We start from the raw sequence: 12,978 nt of genomic DNA on the forward strand, positions 1-12,978 counted from the left end.
GGGATGCTGGAGACGCGTGCATTGTGTGAGAGGCAGGCATACACCCTTGACAGGCCGCTGATCTATCACGGGGCACACACACCATTCGCTCACACACTCATACCTATGGACAATTTAGAGTCTTCAATCGGCCTACTTGCATTTCTTTGGAGTGTGGGAGGAAACCGGAGTACCCGGAGGAAACCCACGCAGACACAGGGAGAACATGCAAGCTCCACACAGAAAGGTCCAGGCCAGATTCGAACACAGAACCTTCTTGCTGTGAGGTAGTCTTGTGCTACCCACTGCCCCTCACAGCAATCCAAAACTAATTATTCGTCATCATCGTTCTAAAAAGGAATTCTTGTCTCATTATGGTCTTTGTCATCATCATCAAAAAACTGTGTGTTGACAAAACATTTAGTCATAATTTTAATTGATGAAAACAACTCTGGTCCTGTCTTGAACCTGATAGAGATGATGTGGGAGGACCTGATATGAGCAGTGCATGCTCAAAAACCTACCAATTAGTCTGAATTAAAGCAGTTCTGCAAAGAACAGTGGGCTAGAATTCCTCCACAGCGATGTGAAAGACTAATATCAAATTATAGGAAGCATTTGTTTGCAGTTATTACTGCTACAGCTGTTGCAGCAAGTTAAATTTAAGGAAGTGATATGGGTCTTTGATGTCTTTTCATTAAATAAACTAAATAATAATATAGAAAATGTGTTTTGTGCTTAATCTGGTTACCTTTGTCCAATATCACATTTTGTCTAAAGATCTGAAACCATTCAGTGTGACAAATATGCAATAATAGAGGAAATCAGAAAGGAGGTAAATACTTTTTCACTGAACTGTAATATAAAGGTAATTGCAGTAGAAAACAATAGTACGAAGTACAAAATGAAATTTGTACTGTTTTAATTAGTGTCATTAAACAAATGTTCAGGAGGAAAGTTTTCAGAAAATTCCATCTGCAAATACCTTTTCCAAGTACACCAGTTTTCCCCATGGGTGTAAATGGCCACTTACCTCCTCATCATTATGTCAGATGTTGCCAGAATCCTTGTAGCTCACCTTTTCCTCCTGTATTCCACATTTTTCTGTTTTGCCTTCAGTCACATTGTTGTTTATGTGCAAAAAATGGGGCAAGTGGGTATTAAAAAATAAATTTATCAAATGTACTACAGTATTCAATTTATGACTGGTCTCAATAGAACCACTATCAAATGCTTATCTGTTGTATGGAAAAATGCATTCGACTGAATTACTGTTTACTGAGTGCCAGTTAATAAATCATGATTATTGAGACACTAAAGTGACAGAGTGCAGAATACGTGCATATTACGTAATGCAGTTGACTGCTACCACTGCCTGTAACAAGTTACCAAAATGTTTTGATTTTGAGATACAATTTCTTCTAGAGGGTCTTCCTTTGTGTCACACTCTCTCTGTTGTTTCTCTTCAGATGAGTGAGAGATTTTCTGAATGCCAAGACTTTATTCAGCAGCAGGAACAGCAGTTTATGTGTCTTAAGCTCCAGCATGCCCTGGATTTAAAGGTTGGTAGCCATCTCTTAAGCTGCATTTTACTGGCTCTTAGACAAGGGTTGCTGTGTGTTTTTCCTGATAATATATATTGGTCAATGGTAGATAGGACAATGTTTGTTCGGAGCCCAAACACACTGCATGGAGGTAGTCTTGCTTGCTTATCCTTTAAAGGTCCAGGAAACTGAAATTTGTGAATTCTTTACTCGTGTTGTTTTCATACATTTTTGCATTCTCAAACAGCCAAGAAATATTATAAAATGTTTATCGCAAAAAAAAAAAAAAACATTTAAAAGCCTGTGCCAAAATTGGCTTGCTTTCCCCTTGGTTAAATGGCAGGTTTTCTGTGGGCATGGTTACTGTAACTAGGTTACTACGTAATAAAATCCTTGAGCCCAAAATGCTTCCGTTATGTAATATGTAAATTAAGCTCTTGCCACTTTTGTGCGGGTAAGGCAAGCTAAGTTGAAAATGCCTAAGCATTTGGATGCGGGGAAAACAATTTGCTTTTTTCTTTTCACAAAAATTAAGAGACCAACCAGAAATACGTTTTATTTCTGGAGCCCACGGGCACTGAAATAGTACAGTAACCCATACAGTTAGTATTTGCAGTGCCCATTTTCGCCTGCAACTTGTTGCAGAACGTGGTGGATGGATAAGTAGACCTACCATTAGCCAGCGACAATTAAATATCTTTCAAGCTTAGACATGTAGAATCTAAGACTTTCTTTATTCGGGTGTAATGTCTGGAGTTTGACCTCTATAAAGTTTAATGTTAGTATACAGTAGCTCAGTGTTACGGCGTCATTACACATTGAATGATCTTCAGGTTTAACATACGATAGTAAAGACTAGTTTATATTGCTTTTTTTGTTTTGTCTGGTAGTTTAAGGTTACTGCTCTAACCAGTTATAACCTAGCTAGCGATGAGCAGTGTTGTACATATGACGTGTCTCACAGATATGAATGTTAATGTGCGCTGGATACACGCCCACCCTGTCCTTGTCTGCTGAACAGGTCACAATAATCTAATAGTGTTTATTACAATTTAATGCCACTAAGTGTTCAGAAAAGTGCTATATAAATGCAGTGATTCAATCATTATAACTGGGTAAAAAACTTGAATTGTCACTTCTGGGGAATATAACCATAATTTGAATCCAGTTTCCTGGACCTTTAAAATACTATGGCTACATTCAGGTGTCTTTAACAGTCTTTTGCAAAAATCTTTTTCCTTATGGATTCACACAACAGGTACAGTTTAATTAAGGTTATACTGTAGGTATTAGATTTTCATCAAGCTGGTAAATTGGACAAAAGAAATAGTGATGGTGGGCGGCATGGTGGTGCAGTGGGTAGCACTGTCGTCTCACAGCAAGAATCATCCTGGGTTTGAATCTGGCCTTGGCCTTTCTGTGTGGAGTTTTCATGTCCTCCTCGTGTCCGTGTGGGTTTCCTCCTGGTTCCTCCACAGTCCAAAGACATAGGCTAATTGGAGACTTTAAATTGCCCATAGGTGTGAATGGTGAGTGAATGGTGTGCGTGCCCTGCAGTAGATTGGCAACCTGTTCAGGGTGTATTCCTGCCTCTCACCCAATGCACGCTGGAATAGCCTCCAGCACCCCTGCGACCCTGCCCAGGATAAGCAGATATAGATAATGGATGGAAATATTGATGGGTTGACAGTAATACAAAAATTAAACCCCAGAGGTGTTCCAGATAAGCAGATTTGCACAAAAGGTGAGATTCCAGTTGAAATATAGGCCACCAGGTTGGCCTGCACTGGGACAGCGCGTATGACTAGGGTAGGTTCTTGGAAAGATGGCTACGTATCCTTTTTGGATGGCTGCAGTGCACACTGGTCTTCAGCCAACCATTCCAAGTGTTCTGGACTACCACCTTTATAATGCTGTGATGCTGTCCGTTATTTTCACTTTTAATAACTGTTTTTCTTCTGAAGGAACAACAAGGACAGAATTTGAGAGTCAATGGAAATCTGCAGCTGTCTCCAAAGTGCAACTCACCTGTCCCCACCCAACTGCTCCATTTCCAGAAGATAACGGGGCAACTGTGCAAGGTCCGTCCAGAGCTCAGTTTCAGTGAAAAAAACGTTAAACCTGTTTTTGCAGCTCTGTTTGAATCACTCAACCAAGGAAGCTCATGCAAGTAACGTAGACTGTTTTTGTTTACCAGCTGTTTTGTATCCTGCATCTTATTTTAGAAGCCTCAATGGAAAGAGAACTGCTGTGCCGTCTAACCACAAGTGTAATCGGTGTTAGTTTCTCAGTATGTCTTTTGTAACTAAAGTTTATCCTTGCATGTAATCCATCCTCATTTCTCTCTCTCTGCAGAACCAGCCGGATAACCCTACACTTGAGCTGAAGACCTTGGTCAAGGAGCTGCGCAGTGTGATCGATGAGGATGACCGATCCAGCCCCATGAACAGGTGTCACACAGGAAGAGCCCGTAGACCACATCTGACCCACATTCTGTGTAGACCATAACTTACCCACATACGGGTTTATGCTACTCGTCCCTGTGCCATAAGGCTCAAGGCATTTAATTACTGCTTGCCATTTAGCTATTGCCCTGCAGGGCCACAGATAGGGGGATCAACTGGCATACTTTGTCCCTGGTTTGTGTAACTATTTTTAATTTGTTACAAAATATATTGGGAGGAGGGGTTTGAGGTGGGGGGGGTGTAAATTTTCATGGTTGAAATTATATTGTGGAGTCTGAAAATAAAGATAGTGGACAAGCAGGGGCAGGCTAAAAGAAGGTATCTAAATGTTTCAAAATTGGAATTTCTACTGTTAAAAACATGATTACGAAATGGAAGTTAAGGGGAACTGCTGAATTCAATAAGACCAAGAAAAATCTGTGATAGAACTACTCGTAGAATGGTTGTGTATGCAATGCAAAACCCTCCCGTCAACACCAAAGAACCCACAGAATGTCTATTGACCAGCATTGCTTGCGCAAAAATAATCTGCATGAAAGAGTTTTCCGAAGGAAACCTTTCCTGTGATAACATCACAAAAGTTACCACATGCTACACAGAGGCTTTTTGGAACGAAGTGCTCTGAACTGAAGAAACAAAAAATAAACTATTTCACCAAAGATACATTTGAAGAAAAGAACAACTTGCCAGCTATTAGCATGGAGGTGGATCTATTATGCTTTGGGGTTGTTTCTATATGTGGATCTGTGTGAGTGGTCAGATTGAATATATATATTGATTCGGGTTTTCTTTGTCTTCTAGAAATGAGCTGGTAAAGGACAACATTGTCAGTACTTCTGCAAACAGAAAAACAACCAGCAGCAGGTAAGAACATGTGTTCATAGAAAGTTTGTATCCTTCCAAGGTAATGTTTAATGTAGGATCTTTTTTTTTGAAAAGCAGCTAATTATTTTTTGTGTGATTGTTCTGTGTGTATTATATGTGTATGTCTCGAGAGTGTGCATGCATTTGTGTTAATGTTAATGAAAGGGTGTTTGTTTCAGTGTGCACGACTGCGTTTGCACCATGAGCATGACTGTATGGCTTGAGATATTCTCCAAATACACATCCTGGCTTATGATGGGCTTATGATAGATGGGCGCTTGGGGTTGAATATCTGAAAAGGTGTGTCAAGCAGCAGTCTAAACACTTCTAGGCTCCCATTAAATAATTTAATGCACCAAAGTGAGTGATATTTCAGGCACACAGGCCCTTCATCAGACTCCACTGAAAATATGTGTCCAATTGAATTTGAAGTACAGTGAATCCTGTGTTGAGATGTGTGCATTTTTATCTCGTTTTGTCTACCAAGGCTTTTCTGGCACGAAAGGTGGAATAAGTATGCCAAACCTATGGAATCACACACCAATGGTTTTTTAGGCTGCAAGGCCCAAAAGTGGGCTGGAACCCTATTACTATTGTTATTTTTATTATTATTCAGCCTTATATGTTTTTAAAAACATTTTTTTATGCAGTACTGACAAAATTGATTCAACCAATGTTATGACGATTTAAGACTTCAAATGGATAAAACTTAAAATGGTATACTCATAAATTCCTAAATTTCACGTCATTATGCAGTCAATGAATTAATTGTAAATTTTGCAAACTGAACCATAGGGCATTATGATAAACAGATAATGATTTTAGTAAGTAGGCAGCTGCATTCATATAGACAGTGTCTCCATAGTCCAGGACAGATAAAAATGTTGACTGAATAATTTCCTTCCAATTGTCAAAAGAGAAATATGACCCGATTCTTTATAAAAAGCCAAGCCTTTACTCTTCACTTTCTTTGTAAGTTCCACAATATGAGTATTGAAAGCCAAATTGTTGTCCGTCCATACACATAAATATTTATAAGAAGGAACTAGCTCAATCTGAGTTCCATCCAGAGTGTGAATAGAAACATCAGTAAAATGGATGCTATGCATCCTAGAGAAAAACATGCTTAGTTTTGTTTGTGTTTAAGACCAATTTTTGATCTAAAAAGATTCTGAATGACATTGAAAGCTGTCTGCAGATCATGCGGCTTGATTGACAGATTGTGCACAAGAATGCAAAATGGTATCACCTGCATACAGATTAATTAGTTTCTAATTAATAAGCCAATGTCACTTGTATATTGAGTGAAAAATAATGGGCCTTGAGGGGCCTTTTTTGTCCAGAAACCAATATGTGATACCATCTGCAGCAATACATTGAGACCAATCTGTTCGGTATTTCCTAAAGCGGCTACAGGCATTATGATCAAATCACATTGTGGACAGTCTTTGCAACAAACAGCTGTGGTCAACTGTATTAAATGCATTCAACAGATCAATAAACAAAGCCATACAGTGTATTTTATTTTCCATAGAGCAAACAATACCATTAACTACTAGAGATGCAGCAGTAATGGTCATGAGCCCAGGCCTGAACCCAGACTGACAGGAGTATCAAGCCGAGTCACTTGCCAGAAAAAACATAGTTGAGATCCGACCAATCATAATTTAGCTGGAAAACAGATGTTAGAAATTGAGCGTATCCAGCCTGCATTTCCCTCTGAAGTGTATGCTCCTTTCCTGCTTATTTATGTGAGTGCATGTGTTTGCATACTGTCTGCAGGGATCCTCTCACCCTACACACTGCTGATCTTGAGGAGGGGAACAGCAATGGCACCTTCTCCAGTGACGGTCAGTTTCTGCACTGTGATCCTGCTGTACACGGGTGTCCAAATCCAGTCTTGAAGGGCCACAGTTTCAGTGTGTTTCAGTGCCAGTGATTCATTGAGGTGTATTTACATAGACTTTATCGCTTTGATTTACTTTTAAAGGGTTAAAAATTACACCCTAGATAACTGTTTTTTTTTTGCAGTAAATGTGTTTGTATTCCTACTTTATAATGAAACATTTTAGTCCATTGTTTAAACATTTCTGAACTAATCTTATTTGGCAGAAAAAACTGGTAGAAAATGTCTTGGTGCTTTAATGTTTGAAAAATGCTTTCTGCTTTCCACTCTGGCCCTGCCCCAATCGTGATGTCAGAGTATCTTTTTAGAGGTACTACTGTGTCATGTATATGTCAATCAAGACGTCGAGTGGTCCTTGTATTTATTTCGTTTTTTTATGCTCTTGATCAATATACTTAAATAATTAAGAGACCATATATACACATACACCTATCTTGCTCCTACATGCACATACACACATACAGAACCAACATACAGTACATGACACACACATACACATACAGACTCACAAAACAGGCACACACATACATACAATTCCCCGTCCATACAGCATGCATATATATATATATATATATATATATATAACACATCCATATCATAACTCATAATCTCCTGCTTATCTTCACACCAAACATCCACAGAATACATATTTATGTATTGTCTGCCTCACCCCCTTGTTCCCTATTCTTTGCATGTTTTGATGTTTGTTTGTTTTCCATAAATTACTTTCTGGTCTTGTTTTTGTCTTTGTCTTCTCAGCTTCTATTTGCACTCATACAAAATGTCAAAGTAAAAGCCTTTACGGCCTATGCCCATGTTTGGTGCAATTTTAAAAAATGCATTCCTTGACTAAAAGAATCTTAGTCAGACAAGAACATTCAGACTAAACAATCAACTGACTGACTAAGGGATTTCAGCCCAAAGCATGAATACTAGCAACATCAGGTGCTCCTGTTGACTGTTGTCAGCATTGCTGTTCTTCCCAGTTGTCAGGCTCCCAATTCACTCCCATTCATTTTTGGGACCAAGCCAAAATGAATAGATTTAAAGCACACACTACAGAGGATAATAGATCCATAAAGCAAGATTGCATTGTATATGTTTGTTCTCATATCTGATGTATGTTTATTGCCTTACAAAGGAAAAGGAGATTAGGCAAAAAAAGTTTTATTTTAAATAAGTGATATATCTATGTGCAAAAAAACAAAACAGATTGAAATAGGTGTGTGCATTAAAATGAATCAAACTATGGCTTGCTGTATTCTATGCTGTAGACAACCTGAGAACAGTTCCATTATTTATAGCTAACGTAAACCTGAAACAGATAACTTTGATTAAGAAGATATCCGTTGTAGTTAGTTTGTGCTTTAGTGTTTAGTGAACTAGCTTGGTTTAGTATTGGTGATGATAAATGCTTTGTTGTTATGAGTTGTGTTTTAGGAAAAAGCACAGGGGAAAAACACTTGCGTACTGAACCAGACTTGGAAAGTAATACCCGACAGCACTGTCTAAATATTTTTTACTGTACCCTCATTTTGTACCTTACCATACTGCCCTTGGTTATAGCTACATGACATATCCTTTGTTCTATATCAAATAAATATTAATGGCCATTTCGGAGAGCTCTGGTGCATCTCTTACTCATTATTCCTGGTGCCAGCTTTGATTTATAAGTGCTGTTTTTTTGTATCCACAGGCTATGAGCTGTCCTTCCCTGGCCCGCCTCACTACACCTCTTCACCCCGAGGTCCAGCAGTAGGCTGCAGGTCCCCTGTACACTCCTTGCTCACATCCACCCCCCACCCCTCCTCCCCAACAAAACCACAGCTGGAGAATGGGGGCCCATACCCAGACCTCAATACCAGTAAGTCCCCTGTCCCTGATGCAAGTTCCAGTATAGATTCCACCCTGACCCAGGAGCAGTTGCTCATTTTTTATTTTTTGAAAAATGGTTGGGGTTAGGATTAGGTGCAAAAACAGGATAAGTTGTTGGAGTTGGAAGTTGGAAGTCATCATGTGCATAAACACCAAGATTTGGTCAATGCCTGAATGGGATTTTAGGTCCAAAAGTGTCACATTTGTTTCCATGCCGGTCCGTGGGAACTATCATAATTTTACTAGCGAACACACTGCTACACTGCTGAAAGTTTTTTAATGAATAGTCATAAAACCATTGGCTTTCTGTCAGGCAATTATTTGGAGTAATTATACTAAATTGCAGTTGCTCTAAGAGGCTGTAATATTTGATAAAATATTTCTTTCTTCTACTGGAGCCAATTAAGCTAATTGTACGTTGCAACCAATCTGGATAGTGTAAACAAAATATTCATGATACAGTGGTCTTCCCTCTGCCAATGTGCTTGTCATATAAGTTAACAGCTCAGTACATTTGATGGCAGATAATGCTGACAGGTGCTAGGATCTGCAATCAATCAATGAGCCTCAGTAGGTCTAGTCACCTGAGGTACTAAAGGTACATTTTTCAAAGCAGTCCTGAGTTGATCTCAACCTGCATGAGCAATAGGGCTCAGCCTGTGTACAGTGGTCCAATCCCAAAAACAGAGCCCTCTCGACTTGCAGGTTACGGACTCACAGACATTAAGGGTGTATTTCCAGGGGACAGGTGAGTCCACAGTGGACAAATGCTGATGGGCTGGTGCATTTAATCAATTTGGTCCATCTCGGAAAGAAAGAGCATGTTTTTGTAGTTTATATGCAAATCATCACCTTCGCTTACCTACAAAAATACCTACGACATTGACGTACTTACTATGTCATTGGCCCATACTGAATTTTTGGTTATTCCCAATGGTTTAAGTCTGCAACAAAGCATGTTTAACAAGAGGTTTGTTAGAGGGTACAAAAAGTCCACACATGAGCACTCACAAAAAAGCTGTATTGACAATGGGACAGACCTAAGCCGTCATGGATTTGATGGGAACGTACCTTTGGGTTCACAAGTCCACAAGTCCAGAGAATGGGATTCAGCCATCGAGCGTATTTACTAGTTGTTTAGCTGAGGAACTTAAATTATATAGGTCATTGGTGTAGTTAAATATTCTAAAATGTCATGTGCATTTTTTCTTATTTATTACCCTTAGATTGGGTGAGAAATATTTGGTTCTGGTTTGGGTCTGCTGTAGTTTGTAAATTCCATTGATGTAGATATTTGAACCTGTGGGGACTACAGAATCTGAAGATAACTGGGACACTAAATTGCAGGGACATTTGTCTTATGATTGTGAATGTCCTGCATAAGTAATCAGGAAAAACAAGAGCTGAATACAGTCCTATAAATTAATTTACCACTGTCCTCGTGAATATTGTTTGTGTTGACAGTATTTGATGCGTCGCAAGTCTTCTGGTTCAGTGTGTTGCTTGTTGTGAGACTGAAAGGAACTAACCAACGTTACAGGAAAGGCGTGCAAGAAGCTACAGGGAAAACTGGACAGCATGCAGAGCCTAGTGGACGACTTGCAAAACAAGGCACAAGGTGTAGCCCAGTAATTTGTCAACTCTTCTTAGGTTTTCCTGGTGCTCATGTTGTATTGTCATCTTCAGTTCAGGTTAAGTAAGGTCAGTGTAAGATACATCTTCAATACATGACTCATTCACCGATACACAGTTGAACTGGTTTAAGTGTCAGGTATCGGCATACTCAACCTTGTATGCTGCAAATGACCATTTCTTATTCATAGTGACATACAAAACATAATGCTCAGATTTAAATCAAGAGTGTTATCAATCCACTGTATTTTTGCAGTACCTACTGGGTATGGGCAGCTTGCATGTTTCTATATCTCTAAATGTGCACTTGCTACATTTACAGGTTTATTTTTTTAAACTGCTAAATTCAACAAATAAATAGTAATTGTACATTAATATTAGCAGAACTATGTCATGTTTAAGCATTCAAGCTTTTTCGTACTACTGCATATTTTAGGGATTGGATGGTGAGTGGTGTCATCCATTCTGTGAAAAGTATGGAAAAATATTTTTCAATAGACTTTTTATAATTATATGGTTTTCAATAGTAGGACATAACTTACCTTCATTGAGTTCTGACAATTGGTACATATAATTTCATGATAACTATCACATTTTAATTTGTCCCTCATAACAGATTTTTACTTTGTCTTTACATATTAAACCAAAAATGAGCCAACATGCAGAAACCAGTGAAAAAGTGCACTCCATGATGCAGAAGCTTGTAGAACCCCCTTTAGCAGCTGTTATGTCGTATCAGTATGGTGAGGATGCAGGGAAAAAACGTATATGTACTTAATACACCTTCATGTCTCTTTTAGGCCTTGTACACACTGGCAGGTTTGGTCGGTTTGCTTTTGGTTTCGGAAACATTTTAGTTGAGTTTTTCACAACCTTGACCTGTTTGTACACATTACTTGAATGCATTCTGTGGTTTTTGAAACCTAGAATGTGCTTCCTGACACATGTTTCCTTGACAGCAGATTTGACTTTTTGCTATCCTTGGTAGCCATAGCAATGTGTACAGTTGAAAAAACTAGAATAAACAACATCACTGCATTTGCTGCTTTCCAAGTGTTTATGGAGATGGAAAGCATCAAGTCACAAAGACGAAAACGGTGTTGAGGCAAGTTCTTCTTGACCATGAAATAAGACTTACGACAATCTTGCATGTATCCTACCATCCATCACCAACATATCCTGTACAGCAGGGCTGCCCAGTCCTGTTCCTGTCCTGTAGCTCCTGAAAAGCTACAGGACAGTAGATCTCCAGGAACAGGATTGGGTTGCCCTCCTGTACACATTCACGGCTATAACCAGTTAAGGGTTTTTGCAATGTTTCCAATCCTTGCTCTGACGGTTTTTTTATTTAAATATTTTCACAACCCCTGACAGTGTGGGTTTGATTGTATTAAAGGGTAATTACACCCTATATCACTTTTTAAAAGCTGTAAACATGTTTGTATGCTAAAACAAAAGTGGTCTAGGGTGCAGTTACCCTTTAATACTGCCAAACCCACACTGTTAGGGGTTGTGAAAATATTTAAATATTATTTCAACATTTCTGAAATAATACCCTTTGTCAGAAAAAATTGTAGAAAATGTATTGGTGCTGCTCTTTAATGTATTACAAATGCTTTCTGCATTTCACTCTGGCCCCACCTCAATCCTGATGTCAGGGTTCCTCTTTAGAGGTACCAGTATGTCCATGTAGATGTCAATCAACACATCGAGTGGGAAAATTGTTGCTGCTTACCAATTTGTCCATTTACTTTTTCAATACAACGAAACACTGCTGGCACCTGATTGGCCAGGTTGGTTTTGGGACAGCAGTGTCAAGCCTTAGAAGCATGGCAGCCTGTTCACAAACTTTCTTGTAAACAGTCCACTAAAATATGCTCATGAAAACATTTGAGGTGAAATATGGGAAAGATTCAATTGCTGAATCTTGATTCATATTTTATCTGCTACACCTAGTTTGACAGTTTGGTCCTAGTTTCATGAGCCAGGCACAGCTACGCTGCAAAAATTAATTTGCAGAGAGAATGCCTTATGGACACACATACTCCACCCACCCCTGGAAGCATTTTTTAAAATAGTGTAGTAGGCAGATTCAGCCTGAAACTGAGAGTGAAATTACCCTGTAAGGGGCTGAAATGGTTTTAGAAAAGGGTTTTAATGCTCAGGAGTGAGGCCTTTGTCAGTACTGACAAACCAGGCCACTTCAATCTTGACTGACTTCACACAGGGCCAGTGTTGCCAACTTTTTCCCCATGAAAATGAGCTAACGCATGCACAGAAAGTAGCTAGAAGAGGCTAAATGATAACATATGCTAATTCACATATGTCTGATGTCATCACATACTCAGGTTCATATGAAAACGTGTATCTCACTGGTGGATGGTTGACTGTAGCTTCTCTCTGCATTCACTAACCAGCCACAGTTATATGAACTGTATAGCAATAGCAAGCACAGGTAAGACTGCAGATCCATTGAGCAGCGTTGGCAACGGTTTCCAAGGAAGCGGATGTCTGCTGAAAAAGTTGCAAGATTTGTTGGTAGGTTCTTTTTTGAAATAAAGTCTCTAAAGGGGTTTGAAAAGTTGCTAAATCTAGCAACAAAATGTTGCCAAGTGCATTGGGCACCAATTGACCATTTGCAAAACTTCCAGAAGTCCCACCCTCATTAGCAACTGTTGCTATGTACAACAGAAAAAGAATAGACAATGGAGTC

At 39.1% G+C, this 12,978-nt stretch overlaps 1 protein-coding gene across 4 annotated transcripts in view; it reads left to right on the forward strand.

The window, feature by feature from the left end:
* LOC135233129 (coiled-coil domain-containing protein 158-like) overlaps positions 1-12,978 on the forward strand; it is a 48,495-nt gene that overhangs the window by 33,032 nt on the left and 2,485 nt on the right. For 2 of the 4 annotated variants that reach the window (XM_064296347.1, XM_064296348.1), the window contains exons 16-22: positions 1,449-1,541; positions 3,488-3,604; positions 3,879-3,973; positions 4,790-4,852; positions 6,635-6,702; positions 8,455-8,622; positions 10,174-10,251. In XM_064296347.1, the coding sequence (XP_064152417.1) occupies positions 1,449-1,541; positions 3,488-3,604; positions 3,879-3,973; positions 4,790-4,852; positions 6,635-6,702; positions 8,455-8,622; positions 10,174-10,251 (682 nt within the window). Of the gene's footprint in view, positions 1-1,448; positions 1,542-3,487; positions 3,605-3,878; positions 3,974-4,789; positions 4,853-6,634; positions 6,703-8,454; positions 8,623-10,173; positions 10,335-12,978 lie in introns of all 4 variants that reach the window. The other 2 variants (XR_010323764.1, XM_064296350.1) reach the window with 2 other exon arrangements.

The sequence above is a fragment of the Anguilla rostrata genome, chromosome 10 (assembly GCF_018555375.3).
Source record: "Anguilla rostrata isolate EN2019 chromosome 10, ASM1855537v3, whole genome shotgun sequence".
Taxonomy (NCBI): Eukaryota; Metazoa; Chordata; class Actinopteri; order Anguilliformes; family Anguillidae; genus Anguilla; species Anguilla rostrata.